The sequence below is a fragment of the Chamaea fasciata genome, unplaced genomic scaffold (genome assembly GCF_029207755.1).
Source record: "Chamaea fasciata isolate MVZ Bird 193981 ecotype frontalis unplaced genomic scaffold, bChaFas1.0.hap1 SCAF_14, whole genome shotgun sequence".
In the NCBI taxonomy this organism is placed as follows: domain Eukaryota; kingdom Metazoa; phylum Chordata; class Aves; order Passeriformes; family Sylviidae; genus Chamaea; species Chamaea fasciata.
In genome coordinates, this window is record NW_027094099.1 from 10,457,302 (window position 1) to 10,479,811 (window position 22,510).

The following is a 22,510-nucleotide window of genomic DNA, read 5'->3' on the forward strand; positions in this document are numbered from 1 at the left end:
ATTAAGAGGGGACACTCCAAGTTTTCTGTTGACGACTGTTTTCTGTGCACCTTGTGTTAGTTACTACAAGCACCTCAGGGATGGCAGGTATGTGTGGACATGCTGGTACGGTCATGCCGGGAGAAGGGGAAAGGCCGGTTGTGCCATGGAGATTTTACAAATGGAGTAGATGCTCTGTGCTGCCACAGTCCTGGCCTGTCCCCAAACTGTGTTGGAGGGTGAGGGGATTCAACAGCTACATTTCAACTTGGTGCTCAGTTTTGCCAGTAGAAATGTCTTGTGAGCTGGAGCACTTTCCATCAGTGACTTTAGAAAACAGGGAGGTCTTGGAGCCTAAACAGGGAAGTTTAGAAAACATGGAGATGCCTGTCTCCATGTAGCCTTCCAAAATACTTCTGATTCCTTGCCCAGGAAGCTGAAGTGTATCACAGCACCCTGTAGTACAGTAACATTGGTTGGTACTGGGCACGTGAAAGGCTCAGACAACTTCTCCATCTGTAGTTTGCAGTGTGTGTGAGTGATGAGGCATGTGAAAGGTTCTGGGAGAAATGAGAACAGTCTTCTATATTGTGCAGAATGGTTAATACCAAAGTCCATAGATTCCAACAACTCTAAGCTGAACTGAATATTAATAACACTACGCTCTTGTGAGTGCCTTTTTCAGACCTGCTCTGTGTGTTTTAGCCAGGGTGGGTGATGCCAGAAAGTTATGACAAGATGGAAGGGGTAAGTCCACTGATGTCAGAACTTGGGATGTGTACAAATTCATGTCGACTCTCATACTCACTGCTGTCCAAACTGGACTCAAAGAATCCCTTTTATTGCTTCTCTTATATGAAAAAATTGTGTGATACAATCTTTGGTCTTACTTGAATGGGCAAATCCCAGCCATATATAGAAAAGTGTTGGGGAGGAGCTGCCTGTGCAATTAGCTTTACCCCACTCCAAAGCTTGTTAAAACATGCTAATAATGTTGATTACATTGTAACATGCTGTGGTTGCCTCGGGTTAGAACACATGTTTCTATCAGCACATATGTTCTTGTGTAGCAGTGTTAAATAAAGAAAATACTTTTAAACAGTAGAAATTGGTGTGCTTTTTAGTAGAATGTATTTGGTTATTTAGCTAAAAAAATTTACATCTTCTAGAGCAGGGTAAAATAGAAACCAGGTACTTTACAGATGTGAAATATGTTCTGACTTGCCTACATCAGACGTCCAATATCTCTCTTTCATGTAGTTTTGGTGAATCCTGTAAAAAAACCAGACATGATTATTTTGTGATCGTAATAATGAAAACCGATATACAGTGCTAATGGACTAAATGCAGACTGCATTCTTCACCTCTGTGAAAGATTATCATTAATATGGAAAGTTTGGCTTTTCTGTAGCACTGCTGCTAACACCACTAAGTCTTCCCGTTTTTTCACACATGCCTGTGAGGACATTGTAACATTTTCTGTGTCTACTGCTACTCCGTAAATGCAAAGCCTTAACATGACGTGCTAAATCCTTGCTGAGAGACACAGACACTTGCCAACAAGGAAAGAGAAATGTGCTGAAGGTTGGATTTAAGGTTTCTGTGGCCTGGGTGACCAGTGGCAGCCCCGAGGTGTTTGAATTTGTTCTCTAGTGCCGCCTTCTGGCTGAGCACACCCAGAAAAACCAGTCCACAGGTGACAACATAGGGAGAAATGGTTACTCTTTGCAATATTGTTATTTGTATTTTGTACAAAGCTGCATTAGATTGTCAAAGGCAAAAAATAACGGGTCTGTAAACAATGCTATTACAGGTACTCCTCTGATTATCTAGTGGGTATTATAATCTCCAAAATAATAGACTAGACTTCTGTCGTTGGTATGTTTTCCTAAAGGTTGTCCATTATGAGATCCATGCTTCACCGTAGCAGATGTATGACTTGGAACAGCTTTGGGGAGAATGTGAGCACAACCATTTTGCATTGTTGAAACAAAACTGGGAGAGAAATGTTTCAGGGCCTGGGCTGTCAGGTTCAGTACCAGCCTGGGACTGAAGTGCCAGAGCCCTCTGAAAGAACAGCAACAACTGAAGACTATTTTGGAGCTATCATCCTATCAAGTCAGATCTCTATGATCCCAAAGAGTAGCTTCCCCTGTATTTGCAGCTGCTGAGGCCACACCTTTAGTACAGAATCCAGTTCTCAGACCCTTAGTTCAAGGACATTTTGGGACTGGAGCAGGTCCAGTGAAGGGCAGTGAAGCTGGTGAGGAACCCGGAATCCAAGTCCTGTGAGGAGTGGCTGAGGGAGCTGCGGGGTTCGGCCTGGAGGAGGCTCAGGGGTGACTTGATCACTCTACAACTCCCAGATACCAGGTTGTGGCCACGTGGGAGGGAGTTGGTCTCTCCCAGGTAACCACTGCAAGAAGAAGACGTAGTTTTGAGTTGCAACAGGGAAGGTTTAGGCTGGACATTTAAGAATTAGACATTGGAACTGCCTGCCCAGGGAGGCAGTGGACTGTCCCTTGTGGTGTTGAAGGAAAGACTGGACCTGGCACTCAGTGCCATTCTCTAAGCTGACACTGTGGCGTTGGGTCACACGTTGGACTTCTACGATCTCCGAGGCCTTCTCCAACCGAACTGATTCCGTGATTACCTCTAAAACCCTGCCTCAGATAGGCAAGGCAGCGAAAGCAATGGTCAGACATTGCACCCCCACCCTGACCACAAGAGCCCCAGCAGCCAGGAAGCGGGAACCGCAAGCCTCGCCACCCTGAGGCACAGAGTGACCCGGGATAGCGACCCCTGTTCTTATTCCCTAACCTGCCTCTAGGGAGGCCACCCAGGCCTGCCGAGAGCGCGGGGCCGGCCCTGCCCCCGCCGGGCGGGCAGCGGAACGGAACATGGCGGGGCCCCTCCAGCCCGCGCTTCCCCGCCTTTCCCCGCGGCGGCGCGCATGCGCGCTGTGCGGCGGCGAGGCCGTATCCCTCCGCGCGCCCCTTTCCCCTCGATGTCTGTGTTAATAAGGTAATTCCCGCGCCCATGGTAAGTGCCGGGCGCCCCTCCGGGCCCGCCCGGGGCGCCCCGCGCCGCCTCGCGCCCGCCCGCGCGCCCGCGGCGGGGCAGAGCCGCGCGGAGCCGCGCCACTCCCCTCCGCCCGCCGTGTCCCTCCGCCGGGCGCGGCGCGGACTCCCGTGTGGGGCTCTCGGCCTGCGGAGCCCCGGGTCGGTGCGGCGGCGGCGGCGGCGGCCGGGCCGGCATCACGGTAAGGGCCCGTCCCCGCGCCCCGTCTCTCCCTCACCCCCCCCGGGCCGGCCAAGCTTTTCCAGGTCAGTCTGCGCCTTTGTATAGGGCCCTGTTACCGGATGTGGAAGTTGATCTCTTCGCTGGTAAAAAATAATTCCACTTCCCCCGGAACCCGGCGCCGCGGCTCCCTCCGCAGCGCCCAGCCCAGCCAGGATTTCCTGTCGGGGAGAGCGGGCGGCCGGCCGGCCTTCCGGGGACCCCGCCGCGCGGGGGGCGCGGGCGGCGCGCTGGGCCCCGGCGGCGGCCTGGGCGGCCCGCGGGGCGCGGGGGAGCGCGACGCGCCCGGCGAGGGACCCGGGAGCTGAGGGGCAGAGCGGGGCTCGGCTCGTCCCGCGGGTTTCTCCGGCGGGCAGCGCGGCGTGGGCCGCGTGGGCGCGGTCCCGAGCCCCGCGTGGGCCGGGGGGGGCGGTGGGGCCGCGGCCCGGGCCCCCGAGGCGGCGGGGCTGCCTGCGCGAGCTTGGCGCCAAAGGTGCCCTGGGGAGAGGCGGCTCGGGCGGGAAGGGAGCGGCTTCCCCTCCGCAGTGCCCCTCGCCCGGAGCCTCTAACTCTTGCTTTGGACTCTAAATAAAGCCTTTGGTGGGAGCATAAAAGTGAGATACTATACGTTAGTGTGCATTGTCGGTTTTTTTTCGGTTTTCTCCAAATAGTCAAAGTAGTTTCCGTTGGTGGGACACTGGTGGCACGTCGGTGAAATCCCCTGTAGGAAGTCGTCTGTGGTAGTTCTTAAGGCATTTGTGTATTTTCCTTTAACCTGCTTACTAAAGTGGCTTTGATTTAACGGCGAATGCTTCATAGTAGAGTTAAATGTGCTCAGAGTTGTGAATGCACACCCTGTAGTTCTTCAGTCTGTTTTAAGTTACTCATTACTTCTGAACTATTAGCACGACCGTGCAGTGTAGCCGCGTTTTGTATGCACACAAATATTTGCAAGAGAACATAAGTGTGCCATGTGAGTAAGGTTAAGAGTATATTTGGCAGATCAGCATGCACTAAATAGAGACTCTTGTTCATGACCCACTTTCTTTGCTGAAAACACTTTGTTTTCTAGTTGGATTTTTTTTAGTCCTATGTGCCAGACAAACTGTCGAGGAAGATTCCTCATGATAAAATGGATGTTGTAGGTCAGAGGTGCCTGATTTTTATTTGATAGTATTTTCAAGCTTAATCAACCTGAGACAGCTTTCTGAGGCTGTGGTACAGTTCAGAGGCTGTACATCACAAGCCCTTGGATTCTTCATGTCAGTCACAGCTGCTGCAAATTAACCTTTTTGGTATCTAGTGCCGAATTTGTGAAAACTGTAGCTTGCTGGCAGTGTCAGTCCAAATCTTGGTGCCAATGGTTCACCCTTGTTGCATAATTACACTCTTTAGATGTTACAGGTCATGGCCAAATCTGTGTAAGAAAAGACTTTTTTATGGTCTCTGTTATTTAATTGAGTTCATTGTTGATTGGTGCTTGTTTAAGTTAATGTGTGAGCCTAACAGGAGGACAGATCTGCATTATTAACAGGCCTGGCCGTCTTTGCCACTGAGCTATTCAATGTTTGCTTTTCTCAGCTCAGATATTTTTCATCTGATGCATGTCTAACATGAAGGTCATGCTGCTGTTCAAGCAAACTAGAGAGAATTTAATTACACATACAACAGTCAGAGGAAAGCTGAAAGCACCGGAATTAAAGCTGACTGCAATTAACATATTGGTATAATTTTCACTGTCACAATAGAAATGTGGATAGTCTAAGTCTATGATGTTTATATTAGGATTTGAAGTATCACTTGTGAAGTCATTGTCAATTCACGTAGGAAACCAGACAGGAACTTTCTGAGCTTATCCCATGTAAGTTGCTATAATCACTGCTAATTGATACGTGTGTTAAAATGATGCCAAACTGTTCAAGAGATGCTAACTGCCCTGTGCTGTACTGCAAAATATTACTGACCTTTGTATGGACAGGCACATAAAATTAGCTAGAAATGGCTATTCTGAATTTCTAGCAATACTGTGAGATGTTGAAATCAGTAGGGTGGTAGTGTTTGTGAAGGTCAGGTTTGGTGAAGCAGGTTAAATTGTTTTTTTTTCTTAAGTAGTGGAATGAAAAAGACATTCTGAAGGGGCATTGTTTTTCCAGATGTAATGGATGTGAGAGATGATGGTTCTCCAGCCATCTTCTGAGTACAATTCTGCCACTTGAGCAGGGAGAAATGTTTAATGAGCCTTTAATGGAAGTTTGTGATTGCAAATCCTTATCAGAGATCCGGCGTGGATTGATGTGGGTCCCTTTGCTAAGTTGCAGTGCTGCAGTCCATGCTCCTGGAGGGTGAGGATGTCCCTTTCAGGAGTCCCTTGGGACAGACGCTGGGCTGGAGAGCTCCATGCTCACAGATGTTCTGGTTTGTCAACAGCTGCTTTGTGGCTGTTGATCTTGGCCAGCTGATGCTGAGCACTGCAGTGAGAGAAGAGGAGCAGGTCTGGGTTCTGGGGGCAGGACACCAGCCTGAGACATGCTGCAACGTTTTAAGCCAAACTTAATTTTAATTTGGACTGCGGACTCTGCTGCTCTGTTGTCTGTAGACTGTGGTGTGGTAGCCCAGGCATCCCAAATTGCCAGGTTTTTAGCTCCACTTGCTTCCCACGGAGCCATTTCACACATAGTTCCCTAAACTGTTGAATGTTATTCTTTACCCTTCTGGTAACAGTGTGATCATCAGAATTTATTATAGAGTGGATTAAAACCTATATCTAAGATGGATGCGAAAAAGTAGCATGTTTTTCTTTTAAACATAAATAAAATAGCAATAATAATTTGATTTTTTTTAATTACCATTTAATTGTGGCATCTGGCTAATGGGACTGTGCAGAATACATTGCAGCAATGTGGAAGTTCAGGAGGTGATTAATCCAGAGAAGTCTAAACCCAGCAGAAGCTCTTCCCTACTTACTCAGTTGTAGACAAAACCCTCTCTTCACACAATTGTGTAGGAGCACTTAGAAGTCTGAAAACATGATCACATTGCCATAAGAATAACTCCGACAGTCTCAGATCTTTATTTCAGAGCCAGTGATACTTTTATTCTCTGAAAAACTCCTCATGCAAAGTGTTACCCAGCTGTTATGCCAGCAGAGCTTGATAGGAATGGCACAGTTAGTGAAGAGAAGCCTCTAACACCATCAGCAGAGTTGATTTTAACACTGTGGAGTAGCAGCAGAGTGCTCTTTGAAACAGCAATCTCATTTCAATTTTAAATGTACTATTGTATCTTGTGACAGTATCACTGCCCTATTGTAGTGTTCCTGGTGGATCTCAAGAGAGCAGGTGGAAAGGTTTTCTGCAATGGGAGTGTGACTCTGCAGCCCCTCCTTGCTCTGGATGGGTGTAGGGGAAGTTGGGTGTGTTGTTTCTTGGGGGTCCTTGGAATGGGCTGACAAGTGGAAATCAGCTTTGGGTTGACTACTCTTCAGAAATGTTGTGAGTGCAAGTGTTCATTGGTTAAAAGTGACTCAACAGGCATGAGTTTTGGTGGAAATGCCTCTTCATTTGCTGCTCTTAGTGCTTTAGTGACTATAATGGGGTTTTTATTATTTTAGTTGAACAGTGGAATTTTGCTGGGTTTTTCTTTTTTTCCACTAGATGGCCCAAGCATGCTTCCAAGTACCCCATGAGAACTGAAACTTAATTCATTTCTCTTTTAACTGCAGTTAAAATTCTACGTTATGAGGCATATACCAATCTGTGTGATGCTTTGTGCTTGTTTAAAATACAAACACTTTTTATCAACCGAGAGAGTGTTGGTTAATGATAGGAAAATGTGGTAATGAAAGGTTATTTTTTTCCTTGATTAGAACATTTTTTATCAAGTGTAGTATGAAGCTATTTAGTTTTGCACTGAAGAGAGAACTGGTGTGCTTCACGGTAATCCAGGGAGTTCAGGGAGCCTCTGAAAAGATGTTGATCTGAAGTCTGTCCCTAACATCTCCTGGGAGTGAAACTGGTGTTTTGCAGGCCACCATAATTGATTTTTTGGGGGTGTGGCTTGACTTTTGCTGCATTAGGGTTTTCATAAGAGCTTTGCAGTTCATTTCAGCAGTGTGCAGATGTGGGCAGTGGGTTCTGAATAGGCTGTTAAATGTCCAGACTTAATTAATTTGCCTGTTTTGGTTTAACAGACACTCAGTATAAGCTTGTTGTCATGAGTGTGTTTTTGGTTAGTGAAGGAAGATGGGTGTGCACTGAAGGCAGCTCTTCCATGAGGGTGGTTGGACACTGGAATGAGGCTGGAGAAGTGGTAGGATGTTCATCCATAGAGAGACATTCAAAACTCAGCAGAACTGAGCCCTGGGTCAGGTCTGGGCTCTGACTGGGATATTGAACTAGGTGACCTTGAGAGGTCCCCTTCAGCCTTAATTATTCTGCAATTCCAAAATGAGATTTTGTTAATTCCTTTCCTCTACTGCTGTTCAAACCAAAAATAAATATAAGGGAAATGGATAGTTGTCTTTCTGAGCTAGTTGTAACCTCAGTATCTTGAATTAAATTCCAGCTTTCCTTTGCTTTTGAGGGCCTTGATGTGGTGGTCACCAGAAAAAGGATATCTGTCTGTGAGGGTGCTTCTCCTCCTTAACTTGCAATCCCCACTGGGGAAAAAAAAAGTAAAAGGGAGTGCTCTGTTCCCTCATTTCACTGCTGCATTTGCCCAGTACCATCTCTTGCCTTATGTTTGGTATTGGTACTTCTGGTGTCTCTCTTTGACAGGTGTGCCAGATTTTCTCTTATTCCATTACTTAGGATATTTCCTAGATTTTCTCTTTTGCTCTTTTTTCTTTATGGAAGAGAGACAGCAGTTGTCCCTTCCTCTGCATCTGACTGTGTTCCTTTTTTCCTTCCTTTTCCCATTGTCAGTATTTGTCCTGTCCTGCCGCCTTCCTGCTTCTCTTGGCTTTTCTGGCAGGAGACACAGCAATGTGTTCACATGTACCAGAAGAATGGACATAAATGGAGTATTTTGGTGACAGGGATATTGCTGCCTGCAGTCAGTTCTGTAGACAGAGGTAATCTGCTCTAGTTCACAGCCCTACCAATATGTGTTCAGTACTGCATTTGGAGTATTTTAGTCTCCTTTCTAGTTTCTTCCAAAGTCAACAGCTTTCAGTTTGTTGAGCAATGTGCCAGTTGAGCCAGGTACAGAGAAATTTCTAAAGATCCTGTTGTCATGGTAGATTTGTAAGTTTAATGGGATTTCTTTCCTGGGCTGATACACTCTTCACTTTGTAGGACATTGGCTGTGTGGCCTCACAACTGCTGTTATTAGCAGTACAGGCTTAACTTTGTGACTGGAAACTAAACTGATGAAAGCAATTCCATTTTTAGCATTCTGGTAGTGGAAAACTTAGCTATAGGTATACTAAAATGTTAATAGTAGCATATTCTGGTTAGTAGCATAAGTTGTGGTTCAGTTCTAATTTTTTTTTACTGAACAAATTTAATAGCAGGTATGAAATGGGGTGAGTTTAAAAAGTTGTGTTTCTAGCAAATCTTTGATGCCACAGAAACAGAAGCATTTTGTCTACATATATTATTGCAGTATTATATGTAACCTTGGTGTAAAAGGGACATTATCCAATCATGATGTGAAGGTTTTTCAGCTGGTATCTCGGTCATGACTCAAAACTTTGCACTTCACATGGTTTTAGTAACTGTAGACAGTTAAAGCAGGTAGTAATATTTATTTTCAGGTGAAGATTTTATTTCATGTATCTGTTGTATGTAGTACAATAATATGCTTATTGTGTCATTTTGCATATGGGAGTACATTTTAGGGTGAGCAAAAATAGTGATGGACAAGCTGTCAGAAAAGTGTTGTGTTTCATACCTGTCAGTGCATTTACATAGTGGTACCTCCTAAATACGTGTGAGCATTTTGGATAAGTGGCTGTAGTGCCTGTGGGTGCATGACATAGCAGCTGTGATGTAATACCCTGTGAAAGCTGGACAAAGCTGCCCAAGGTTGCAGTATCAGGTGAGAGCTTTGAAACCACCTTCTGCTAATAGAAATGTGCATCCAGTTCAGTTTAAATGTTGTGTAACTGTACAGCTACAGTGGTTACAACTTTGTAATACTGAAATCTTTGTGTCAGTATCTGTTCTGTTTGGCTGGCAGAAGTAATTCTGAAATCAAACTGCTTATTGCAATCAATAAAGCTTGTTTTCATGGCTAAAATAACAACTCCAGTTTCTGAACTTTTCAGAGTAGTTCAGAAATAAAAATTATAAAAAAAGAAAGGCAATGTGTATGTATTTAAAACAGTGATAATGTTATTATTTTGTCTTTGTATTCCTTTATGTTCTTCACTAGATGTCACTAGTAGATTTGGGAAAGAAACTTTTAGAAGCTGCACGAGCAGGTCAAGATGATGAAGTTCGCATTTTGATGGCAAATGGAGCACCTTTTACCACAGACTGGGTAATCAAAACTTCTGCATTGGAGAAAGTAGATCATCTTACTTTTCTCCCCTGGAGAAAGAAATACAGTTTTTAAAATTTAGCATTTATATTACAGTTCTTGGAATTCTGCAATCACATGTCTAATTCAAAATTAAAATTGTCTGTTTCTTCATATGACCTCCTACTGATTTTAGTAACAGACTGTGAATGAGCTCATTCAGGTGACTTTCAAGATGTGCTTTGGAATGGTGAATGGGAAAAAGCAGCAATCATCCTCCTAGTTAGTGTGTTTATGCATTTAGTATAGTAAGAGGTCTGAAATATGAAAACAGTCCCAACTACCTAATATGTGCAGCTGAGAGTCCCTGATATAGGGGTACTGAGTTGTCTTTTTGAAGGTGGTGATTTCTGAAGAGGTTGTAGAGAGAGGTCAGGTACCCAAAATTCTTAGGGCATTTACAAGCTCTTAAGAGCCTTAATCAGCTTAGTGACCTGACTTTCAAGTTAACTCTGTTTTGAGCAGGAGGTTGGACTTAATTGACTTCTAAAGGTCCCTGTTGACCAACACTTAAAATGGGGTTAGGCCCCTTGAAATGTTCCACATCAAAAAGACAGAAAAACAGAGTAAAAAGAAAGCAACAACAAACTTCCCTCCCCCATTCATATTCTGTAATAGCCCCAACAGCTTCTCTCCTTGAGACTGCAAGGGGAAATGGTTTTGAAGTGGTGGCTTGACACCTGGGTTTGGTAGCTTCAGAGTAAGAAGAAATACTTCATACTGACACCTGTTAGATCTGCATGTTTTGTTCCATTTCAGTTGGGAACATCTCCACTTCATCTAGCAGCACAGTATGGACACTACTCCACCACAGAGGTGTTGCTGCGGGCAGGGGTGAGTCGGGATGCCAGAACCAAAGTGGACAGAACTCCATTACATATGGCAGCATCAGAAGGCCATGCCAGCATAGTAGAAGTCTTACTTAAGGTAGGAACTGCTAAAACAAGTCTGAAATGGGGTTATTGAAATGGTTTATGATCAGATATTTGCAATTTGCTTTTAGTCATGAAACCAACATTGAAGTTATGTGAAGAGTTAAACTGTGTGCATTGGGAGCTTTGTTTTCCAGTTGAACTGTAATTTATTTTACATTAAAATCATAATGATTTCAGGTGAATTATTTACTGCTGTTTCAAAGTGAGAATACTCCCTAATTTGATATTGTGTTTAATAATAGATTTTAGAGGTAAGATGTGCTTTAGGGAATCTGTAATCCTTTTGAGGTGAATGACGTATTTGGTAGATGGATTGGATTACTTTTAATAAATATGTAAATGTAAGACAACAGGGCATTCCTCATAGAGAGGGACAATTTCAGGCTTCATTTTGTGACCAGCATTATTTAATTCAGCTATTTCTAATGACATAATTTATGCAATGATCTTACTTGCAGCATGGTGCTGATGTCAATGCCAAGGACATGCTCAAAATGACTGCACTTCACTGGGCTACTGAACATCACCACCAAGAAGTTGTAGAACTCTTGATAAAGTATGGAGCAGATGTTCATGCTCAGAGTAAATTTTGCAAAACGGCATTAGATATTGCAGTAGACAATGGAAATGAAGACATTGCAGAAATATTACAGGTAACTTTTAATTCCTCGTGTTAAGGGAACTTAGAGCAAAGTACTTGATTACACATGTCATAAACTAAGCTTTTACTGTAGCAGCTGTGACACCATATATTGATAATGCCACGCTCCAGTCTAGTTCATTACATGAAATGAGATCAATGTTAGTAAACATCAGTTGGTCAAAGAACATTTTCACCACCTACAAAGTCAAGGATAAGTATTCTTTATTTTCTTAAATTTGAGTGATGTAATACACTGAGGTAGGTGGACTCTTTACAATTGAGGTGTAAAAGAATAACTCCCTTCTCTGACAGTATATTTTGATTATCCCCTAGTATTCAGTTAACTTCATATATGGATATTAATTTCCTAACAGTTGGAGTTCTGACAGAAGAGAAGAGATGCCAATTTTTCCAGAATTAGAAAAGCTAAGATCGAATTGTTGGAGAATTATTTATAATAGATAATTCCATGGAATTGTCTGCTCACTGTTCACTAGTGTTGTTAAAGGCAAATTAAGTGATAAGTCTCACTGAGAAAAGAATGCAAAGCAAATGAAAAATACCATTATGCTACTGTATAAATGTAGTCTTCCTGTGTCTTTAAATGTCCGAATTTCTGGTGTGTTCCTTTAGCCTCCTCCAGATTGCAGAAAGGGTGTAGTAAACAGAAGCTAATAATAATTCATAGAAAGACAAAAAGACTGCCATGTACATTTCATGGCAATTGCAAAGCTGTCAGAGTGTCTTTTCATGACTTGTATCTGCCCCAGCAGTCTTGGTTCTTCAGACTTCTCTTTTAGATAGGTGAGCTTACACATCTACAAAAGGGCCTTGTCCTCTTTGTTTACAATCCCTGGTAAGGAGAAGTAGTGGTGTGTTGTTAAACCTTTTCTCTCCAACAGACTTTCTGTCTTTAGATTTCAACCAAAAAAAAGTTTCTTATGTACTTGGAGATAGGACACGATGTAAGTGTATTGCATGGGTATAATGAGGGAGATCCTCCTTGTTTGTGTGAGATGTGCAAGAATTCTAACTCTTACACAGGGTAAACAAGTCCTTTATAGCTGCAGTGGGAATGATGTTGTTCCCTTTGTGTCCCAGATTGCAATGCAGAACCAAATCAACACGAATCCCGAGAGTCCGGACACTGTGACGATACACGCGGCCACCCCGCAGTTCATCATTGGACCTGGAGGGGTGGTGAACCTAACAGGTCTGGTATCCTCTGCAAATACATCCAATAGAACAGGTGTTTAGATGCCTAAAGGATAGCTACTGGGATTTTATACTTCCACTGATTTTCACCATTTAATGGAAAGGTTTGAGGAGAAACAGTGGTAAGAATAGTTACTATATTCCTCGTCAGTGTTTTTTGTGTGTTGTAAATATGTACGTGCCTAAAACAAAAATCTTTACAGACATAAATTATCAGAAGTTCTGTTTGCTTAACAAACTTCACTTCAGAATAGCACTTCGGTTCAGCAGAATGCTGCTGAAAATGGAGTGTGTGCTAGAAGTTTCAGTGCAATAAAAATAGAAAAAGGACTTTCGCTGGTTTTAAATTTATCAGCTAATTCTTTTTCATCCTTCTAGATGAAACAGGAGTGTCTGCTGTACAGTTCGGAAATTCATCAACATCAGTATTAGCTACGTTGGCAGCTTTAGCAGAAGCATCAGCTCCCCTGTCTAATTCTTCAGAAACACCAGGTTAGAAAGCTAAGTCATTTTATAATTTATAATCATTTATAAGTCATACTTTACACTTGAAATTTATAGTAATTTATAATCTAATAAATTTAAAGTACATAACTTCAAGTTTCCTTCAGCACATGAAGAAGTGTGGTAAATAATGATTCTATGGGTACAGATAGGGAAGGAGAGCAAGGAAGGAGTAGTAACCATATTTATGGGTCTATTTTTATACAGAATAGCTGCTTTTTAGACAAAATCTTCCTTTTTCTTTCAAGGTTTGAAGAAGTTCTAGCAATGTTTCCTTCCAGAACTAAAACCCAACACTGAGTTTGACACTGGAAGATCAGAGCTGTTTGCCACAGCACCTAGTATTGGTACTTGCAATTTGGATTTATTTTTGACAGTGGTCTTTCTTACTGCTCAGCCTGTACTTGGAAGCCAGATCGAGTTCAATACAACACCACTTATTCATGTGGGAGTTGCTGTTTTGGTTTCCTGAATAAACACTCCATGAATATTTAAGCAGTGTTACAGGACAGTAATCTCTGAACATAAAGATCTTCAGAAGACAATGTCTGCAGTCATTATTTTAACTACAGAGTGATTTTTCTGTGTATGTTATATTGTAATTAACTTAAAAGATGAAAGCTTCAGAGTTTTATTTACCTTCTCTCATCTTGAACATCACAACACAATCTATAGGGTTTTAATTTCATCTCTGTAGATAAAGAGCACTCTAATGTCTGTTATTTAAATCAAAGGCTGTGCTTTTACTCTGATAAATTGAAAATAAAATACAGAGCTAGTGGTCTTGCATTTCCTTGATTGTGCTACCAGTGATCTTGTTCTTTGTCTCAGCATCTTGTTTTAAAACAGGAAGGATGGTAGCACAATACCCCATTTGCAGCATACAGTGCAAGCTGGGGTATGTGCTGTAGTTCTGAATGCAGGCTTTCCTTGTCCTACCTTCATTTGTAGAAGTGATGCAGAACTGTGAGAGTTCACTGCTTTTACTCATTATGGAATCATGAATTTGAAATGGATAGTTGAGCCTGAATTTTTCACTTTTACCTATGTAATTATATACATACAAGGTTTGTTTTACTTCTTAAGCTTTATTTTTCTTCTTTGAGAGTGTAAAAATGTCATTTCTGCAGAAATTTTCCTTTAGTCTTGTTTCATACTTTGTATGAGAAATAAAGTTGTTGTGTTTGAAGTACTCATGGAGTACAGACTAAACTTTTAAGATTCTCTAGGGGTCCTTTAGTCTGTTACCATCTTGAAGACCATTATATTAAGTAAAGAAATCTGGGCTGGGTTCTGAGGTACAGTGGCAAAGTATTGGTTGAGAAGTAGCTTCAAGGTAGTATTTCAAGTTTTGGGTGGGTGGGGTTTTTTTTGGTTTTTTTTGGTTTTTTGTTTTGTTTTGGGTTGTTGTTTGGGTTGTTTTTTTGTTTTGATTTGTTTTTTTTTTGTTTTTTTTTGTTGTTGTTGTTGTTTTTTTTTAATTCTGGTATTAATGTAACTTACTCTAGCTTGTGTACAATGCAAAAGTTCCTTGTGTTCTTGAAAGAAGAACACAAGGAACCTGTTAACACTGACCTGTTAACACTGCTGACCTGTTAACACTGAACCCAAAGCATCAACTTTGAGTGGGGTGTATCAATATTATTGTATTGAGCAGGGATGGTATTGCATGTATTGTCAAAATGTGAGTGCTTTATGTTGGTCTGATGAAAGACTATTTAAAATATAATACACAGGAAAGTATTCATGGGGGGGGGGGGGGAGGGTCAAGTTTTGGAAGGCATGGAAGAAATTTTTTCTCAGCGGAACCAAAATGCATTTGAAATCATAAAAGCTTAATTTATAAATTGACTTAATTCCTTTACTAATCTGTTGCTAGTTGTGGCCACAGAAGAAGTGGTGACTGCAGAGTCTGTGGATGGGGCCATTCAGCAGGTGGTCAGTTCTGGAGGTCAGCAGGTTATTACCATAGTTACGGACGGCATCCAGCTGGGTAACCTGCATTCCATTCCAACCAGTGGGATAGGGCAGCCCATCATTGTGACCATGCCAGATGGGCAGCAAGGTGAGTGCAGTCTTGCATGATTCCAGCTTGAGGAGCTGTTTTAGCCGCGGAGATAACAATGACTTTTTAGGTGCAAATGGCTTGGACCATTTTGTGTACATCTGTGAATTCTTATATTAGAGAAGGCTCAGAAACAAGCCTCTGCAGTTCAGTGGGTTAACATGTCAGCTGAACCTCTGCTTTAGGAGAGAGAATAGAAGAGTTACTAAACTATGGAGGAGACAAGGGACATTTAAGAGAAAAGTGATAACTACTTGCTTTGCCTTCAGTAAGTTTGATTTTTGCAAACTCGTTACAAAAACTAGAAGATGGATAAAACAAAAACCTTCTTCTAATTCTTATGCTGTTGCTTTGCTAGGAGTACTGTGGGGAGGTGAGGCTTGGATCTGGAAATTCATGAAGCAATCTGTGCAAGTCCCATGGAGTGTCAGTAACTGACACGCTGACCTGACAAATGGTCAAGTCTTACATGGCCAAAGTTTTAGAGCAGCACTGACAGAACTAGTGAAGCCAGAGTGACACAACATTTTGGGGCGGGGGGGGGGGGTCATATTTACTTTGAAGAAGCTGCTAGTGTGATAAATCCTATTTTGTGATATGTATGCTATGGATGGTTTCTTTTAAAGATGCTCTGCCACTGTTTAGATAAAAATGGTCCCTTCTCTGGTTTCTTTGTGAGGACTCTCAGTGTGAAACTTGAGGAGTTGTACACAGGAGGCAAATTACTTGGTTCACAGTCTGCCTGAGCTAGTACACCTTGTTATCATTATGAGTGAGTGGGTGTAGATAGTAACTGAGGTGACAGTCACGTTTGTCAGAAGGCTGCGTGAGGAATTAGAATATGACTTTACTGAGAACCCTACTTTTCTTACTCATGGCTAATAACTACTGGATTTTCAGATTACGTAAGGTGTTTTAATCAAAACAAAAGCAAGATTTGTATTTAGTATTTAAGAAACATCGTATAAATGGTCTGCTACAGAAGTTGGAGGTGTCAGACTGGTGACTCTGCTGCAGTTCTCTGCCATATTTGTTTACTCTGTGAAAAATGGCAGTGATATTCCAGAGCTAATTACTGTAGACCTCAATAATGAAGAATTTAAAGTTCTTTAGTAGCATAGAAGCAACTACAGTTTTTAGTAGGTCTTCACTGAGCTTATGGTGCACTTTATTGTATAGATGTGTTTTACAAGCAGAAGTGTCTGCATTTTTTGCTGCTAATAAAATTACTTAAATAATATGAGTTTTATATAGTGCAAATATTGTTCAAAGTTAATGTATTTACATGAACAAATATGTTTTCAGTGTTAACAGTTCCAGCAACAGACATTGCTGAAGAAACTGTGATAAGTGAAGAACCGCCAGTGAAGAGACAGTGCATTGAGATTGTTGAAAATCGTGTGGAGTCTGCAGAAATAGAAGTAAGGAGTATATTACATGATCTGTGTTGAACAGTGTTCAGGACTGAGTATCTGGTTGTGGTTTTTGTATTGTTCAGGAGGTTAATTTCTGTGTTACCACAGAATGAAGTGTGTGAAACATTTAACTTGTTCAGTCTCTCCTGTAACTGAAATTCATCTTTTACAAAGTTGTTGTAAAAAGAAAATAGGAAGGCTGTTTGCATGATCCTGTGGTCATGCATGTAAAAGTGACACTTGTTTAAGTAGATGAGAACTTTTTTTTTTTGTTTTTCCTTGAAGATCACTAGCTGTTTTTTAAAACTGGGTGCTGATATGTTATCAAGTGACTTGACTCTTTCCTCTAGGAGTGAATGAGAGCACTGTACCCTCATCTTCCTGTTTCAGCCACATGGTTCTGATTGTTAGATCATTTTTACCAAGGTTTCCTTTCCATTCATGGTATCTAGATAACTGCCGATGGAAGTGTGAAACAGTAAGATTCTGTGCTAATTTTTATCAGTGTGGTGTTCCCCACCTTTTTTTTTTAAATTCTGAAGCAGTTTATTATTACACAACTTTGCACCATCTTTTTTTTAAAACTGCAAAACGGTTTTTTTATACTGCAAAAGACCTAAAAATGTTGAGAGCGCTTTCCTTTTTATATGACAAATGGATGTAGCTGCTCAGTTTTAAATTATAGCTTTTTTATGCTATCCACAAAAGGTCAACCATCTCATTCCTTTTCCTGTTACATTTGCCTGTGCTGACCAGTTTTGGTCAAAAGTTTATGAAAATTGCTGTCTGCTTTGATAGACTGTAAATTCTCATTTTGTCAACTCCATGATACTCCATTTATCAAAGGTTGTATTCTCCAACTTCTGTTCATATTATCAAATTGTGCCTAATTGAATACTTTTTGTTGTACAGTATGTGCTATATGTTATCCATGTCTAATAACAATAATTACCACCTCTCATCATTTGCTTTCCATGTCCCTAAGTTGTTGCGTCAAATACTTTTGGCCTTTGCAGCTTTGTGGTCATTACAGATTATCCTGACAGTTGAAATTTTCTTGCTGCATTTTTAAAAATGTATGATTGTTACAATAAAAGTATTTCTTTTGTTCACACTTTTTAAAATCTGCCTGAATTATTCATAAAGGAAGTTACATTTCCTTAAGTTTTTTAGTAATCCTGTTAAATGAATTTTTAAAAAAATCCAGATTGGTTAAGGGATAAATTGACCTGTTCCTAATTACAGATAATTGGTACAACAATACCACTAATTCTTTTAAGGGGATTACCAGTTTTATTTATGTATGTTAAACATATTTCTCAAATATTGAAAGAAGTTGGTTTAGATGAGTTACTTGGTCTGTTACTTTTAAGTGGAAGTTTTGATGACTTTCTTGTCCCTGCCTGTATAACTGGAAATGCACATACAGACCTCTGCCTCAAGGCCAGTTGACTTTAGGGGCCTTATTGTGGTTCACAGGGGTATGATGCTACCTTACTTCAGTAGCAGTGGCATTAAAGAAGTGCACACAAAGTTGGTTCACTTCAAATTTCTTCATCACAGACTGTGGTAGATATTTAAACTTGGACAGAGTGGGACCCCTCCCCTCATTAAAATATTTTAAAAATATTTTAGAATGTGGAAATACAGAAAACATTTATTGTTTTCTTTGCCTCATGCTAATTCATTATAAACAGTTGATTCAAGGCTGAATACTTCTTTCAGCTGTTTTAAGTTCATAGTATGTGAACAGTTTACTGTAGTTTGAAAGTTTTTGTAGCTGAAAATCCTCCCATCCATGTGAGGTGACAAACTTTCCTGTGAAAGTATTGTGGAGCAACTAAAGCTGTAGTGGTGTTTTTAAATTTTCTATTCTGGGTCTGCTAAGTTAAAACATTTCAGCTCATTTTGAAGAGTTACAGCAGTTTTCCTAAGAAGTTCGATATTTTAAACATGGGATGGCAGCAAAAAAACCCTGTCACACAGATACTCTGTTTTTCATATTCATGCATTATTCATTAACGTATAGTGATCTGTATTTTCGTTCTTTAATTTGACTGTTTCTCCCATGTTGCATGTTTGAATGGTAACACACATTAGAACCAGGACAATAATTTGCTTAGACTAAAAAATAATCATAATTGTAAACTAATTATATCCATGGATTCATATCCTGTGTCTTTGTGTTTAAAAGAGTGGTTGGTTATTTTAGTTGCAGGTGTTCCTATTGTCAATGGAAAGTTACATATAATGAAGAAAATTCCCTGGTAAAATGGAAGATTTCTTTGGAGCACTGAGCATCCTCTAATTTGATTTTTGTCCAGATAGGTGATACAAAAGGACTCCAGATCTCTAGAACACTTCTAGTTGTGTTCTAAAAATGTCCCAAGAACACTTTCTGGGTTTGATTAAATTGGTAGGTGAGATACAGTCCTCCCTATTCTAGATGTCAAAGTTAGAGAACCAGTTTTGACCACTGAGTCCACAGTGGATATGTGCTGCTCCTCCAGAAGCACTGGGTTCTTCCACTGCTTAGTCACACAGAAAAGTTGGCTTCATCTCCTTAACTCCTTCTGTTTGTTGGGACTGTGACAGTCTGAAAACTACACCTGTTAGCCACTGGACTAATCTACGTGCTTTGAGTTGCTAGTCTGTCTGGTAGATACTGGTTTTATCTTCTGGCCATGCCATGGAGACTTGGGAGTTTTCCTGTTTTTTCTTACCCTTTCCTTAATGTGCTGTACTACGTTTGGGTACACAGCTCTAGTTCTCTCTTCTGTGGGAAATTCTCTTAAAATGTTGTTCAAGAACCTCCCCAACTCCAAATTTTTGCAGTGTGCACACTCCACAGCAGTGATTCCATCCCCAAATGTTTGCAGTGTGCCCCCACTCCACAGCAGCAATTTCATCCCCAAATGTTAGCACACATTCCGTGGGTGATAGCCCCTGAGTGTTTGTAATGCACTGCAGGTCTTCTTGCCAGTGAACTACCAATGGTTCTTATTTCTGTGCAGGCCATTGGATAGAGCAGCTCTGCTTCTTGACAGTATTAGGTTTTTGTTGGTTTTTATGAGACCAATTCATGGGACAATGCCCAGCTCCATACATCCCAGCCCTCAAAAAGGAAAGACTGCTTTCTACATATGGAAGGATCAACTGGTTTTGACTAATTCCCTGGGAATTGTCTTGTAGCTCTGTTCACCAAGGCTCTAATCCATGAGGCTGTTTCATATAAGATGTTGGTCCCCTCATACTACAGAGAGAACTTTTGGAAATAGCAGTACATTTTGGCTGGGCTGGTGCTGGAGGATCGTTGGTGTGTTTCACGTTGTCTGAGGTGTAGGCTCTGCTGTTCATTTGGCATCTGTCAGGCTAGTTGCTACATGGGCTGACCATCCATAAAGTTGCCTTAAAAGCAGAATCCAAATTTTCAGAGGTGGAAGCTGAACTTCCTTTTCAAATAAGTAAGCAAAATCAGATGAACTCTCATTTTATTAGCTTATGCTCCAGATGAAGCAAACCCTAGCATGCTGCCTTCGACTCTTAAAGCCCCTTGGAAAATCAAGTTGCACTTACTGGAGTTTGTTCTGTGTTCTAGCTAGTCTCTTTATAACCTGTTAATAACATATTCATCTGTTGTTTTTGCTGTTCAGGTGCTGCTGTTAACAATGATCTGACCACCTCTGTCATTGTATTTCAGCACATTCAGCTGACATGTGACTGCTAAATGTGACTGTGACAAGTACTGTGACAAGTACTGAGAACAGTAGCAAGTAGAAGGGAGGCAGAGTATTGTGTATTTTTCTGACCATGAAAATATGTGAGTGCATCGGAGATGAAGAATAGGGATGCCCTTATGGGAGTGTGGTGGGCTGAAACCTCTAACAATTGTTAGAGGTATTAAATGGAATGTGATACTGAACTGCTGGGATGGGAATATGGTGAAAAGACAACTTGTTTTCACTGGACTTCAGTTTTTTGATAAGTCAAAGAGGTGGTTTGTTTCTCTGGCAACCTTCCTTACTGTTCCTACTGAACAACTACAGTGGAAAGAATGATTTTCAATGTAGTGCTACCTTAGTCATAAAAGTATGATGCACTTCAATGAAATTATATTTGATTGAATATTTGATCAAAACAAAACTGTTTCCCCAGCAAATTGCTTTTTCAATTGGGCTCAGAGCAACATCAGACAAAATGACAGTACCTACATCGCTGGAGATGGAAATGTGTTCTCCTTAGTTCCTAAGGCAGCTTCAGAGGAAGTGGCATTTCCCATGTCATTTTGCTTGGAAACCATTTTATATCCACCCCCAACAAATTTGTATGCAGGATTTCTGCAGTTCCTCAAGGATTTCTTTACTAGCTGCTTTTAAAAGGAAAAAAGGTTACCTGGCTAATTGCCTGTTAATTCATAAAGGTACAGTGTCCTTGGGGATGTAATTAGACCTCTGGATTACAGAGTATCAATCCCTATTTAGAAAGAAACAGGTTTATGCTTTGATGAGGGGGCAGCTGCCACTCTCCAGTGCAGATGTCTGATAGGTAACAGTTTGTCATTTTTACTGTCTGATTAGAAATACAATAGCAAGTGACAAGCCTGTTAAATTGAATGATTGGAGAAATGTTAATATATGCTGTTAGTATTTAATCACCACACTTCCACTTCTTTCATTTAGCTCTTTTTTGGTGAAGACTTCCAGCCCTGTGTGGGGAGTTGGCTGGTTGATAATTGGGGTTTAATTTGCACTGCAGCATTCATACAGGTTTGCCCAAGTTAAGAACTGAACAGCTTCTCCATGATACCCTAACACTTGAGCTGCATGTAAAGGAAAAGTATTTGCCATTTTAGCTTGTATTTGATACTTATTTGACAAAATATTGCTGGTTCTGTTTCTAATAGGAAAGAGAAACTCTTCAGAAACAGCTGGATGAGGCAAACAGAGAAGCACAAAAATATCGTCAGCAGCTTCTAAAGAAGGAACAAGAAGCAGAGGCCTATCGGCAGAAGTTAGAGGCAATGAACCGCCTCCAGACTAATAAAGAAGCTGTTTAATAAAAAATGAACACACTGCAAAGCCTGTTACTTTCAAAAACCTGCAGTACAATCTTGAACTGTACAGTGTATAGGTACAGCCATGGGATTTCATGATAGAGAAGATGCTACAAGTTGATAACTGGACTTAAGCCGTGAGCTCTGATTAATTTCTTGTAACATAAAAACTCTGAATTTAGAAATTGTGAAAAGTATTTAAAATGAAATACTGTAAATAGTTGGTTTTTTTACAGTTTCAAAAATGAGTTGATAAATCTTTTTGAAGGGATCCAGAAACATGAAAAGCCAATGTTTTTGTGAAATTTTTGATTTTAGTATGAATCTAACTTCTGAAAAACAGAACAGTTTTAAGGGTGATGTTGATTTAAGCTGACAATTAGAAATTTGATTATTTGACAAAATTAATTAACAGTTATTTCTACATGATAACAACTCAACTTCTCTGAATAAGACATTTCCAGGTGGAAATCTTTGTACAGCTTTAAGTAGTTGTCTCAGATTCTCTGAAAACCATTTTTGGTTTTTTTTTTATTTTAGGTGGTGAAATTTTTATATTTAATTTCAGATATATCCAAGTAGATTTACATGTATATGAAGCTAATATTTTTTAAACTTTTCAGTTTGTACATATGCTGCATGTTTTTATAATTTCTACACATACATCTTGCATAGGTATTTTTCAGCAAAGATGAGAAAAATTATGAGAAAAATGTTTAGCCTATAGGTCATTTGAAGTAAGCTAGCAGCCAGTTTTATTGTGGATGGTATATTTCTTGGAAGAATGTAATTTGTAATTAAGAAGAACAAAAAAGTATCCTAATTTACATATTAAGAGGCAAAATTTGGTAGTGGAGGCATTGAAACTTCATTTCATGTGTCTTACAATTTTCCTGTACA

General features: G+C 40.8%; 1 protein-coding gene and 1 long non-coding RNA gene across 7 annotated transcripts; one reads left to right on the forward strand and one right to left on the reverse strand.

Moving 5' to 3' along the window:
- Nucleotides 1-821: 821 nt before the first annotated feature.
- LOC136296780 (uncharacterized) lies at nt 822-3,386 on the reverse strand. 3 transcript variants are annotated; one of them, XR_010723000.1, is made up of 3 exons: nt 3,339-3,386; nt 2,159-2,395; nt 822-1,251 (listed from the first exon to the last, which is right to left on the reverse strand). It is a non-coding gene; the product is annotated as an uncharacterized lncRNA (long non-coding RNA). The 3 variants fall into 3 exon arrangements; XR_010723001.1 differs by having other exon boundaries at nt 3,278-3,360; XR_010723002.1 differs by lacking the exon at nt 3,339-3,386 and adding an exon at nt 2,800-3,050.
- On the forward strand, nt 2,961-21,780 carry GABPB1 (GA binding protein transcription factor subunit beta 1). Of its 4 annotated transcripts, none has more exons than XM_066196188.1 (9): nt 2,961-3,003; nt 9,634-9,741; nt 10,540-10,707; nt 11,174-11,368; nt 12,460-12,571; nt 12,952-13,065; nt 14,957-15,142; nt 16,448-16,563; nt 21,461-21,780. In XM_066196188.1, the coding sequence occupies exons 2-9, from the start codon at nt 9,634-9,636 to the stop codon at nt 21,611-21,613; spliced, it is 1,152 nt and encodes a 383-aa protein (XP_066052285.1). In that variant the 5' UTR covers nt 2,961-3,003; the 3' UTR covers nt 21,614-21,780. The 4 variants fall into 4 exon arrangements, with proteins under 4 accessions (XP_066052285.1, XP_066052287.1, XP_066052289.1 ...); XM_066196190.1 differs by lacking the exon at nt 2,961-3,003 and adding an exon at nt 3,161-3,241; XM_066196192.1 differs by lacking the exon at nt 2,961-3,003 and adding an exon at nt 3,256-3,305.
- Nucleotides 21,781-22,510: the final 730 nt, after the last annotated feature.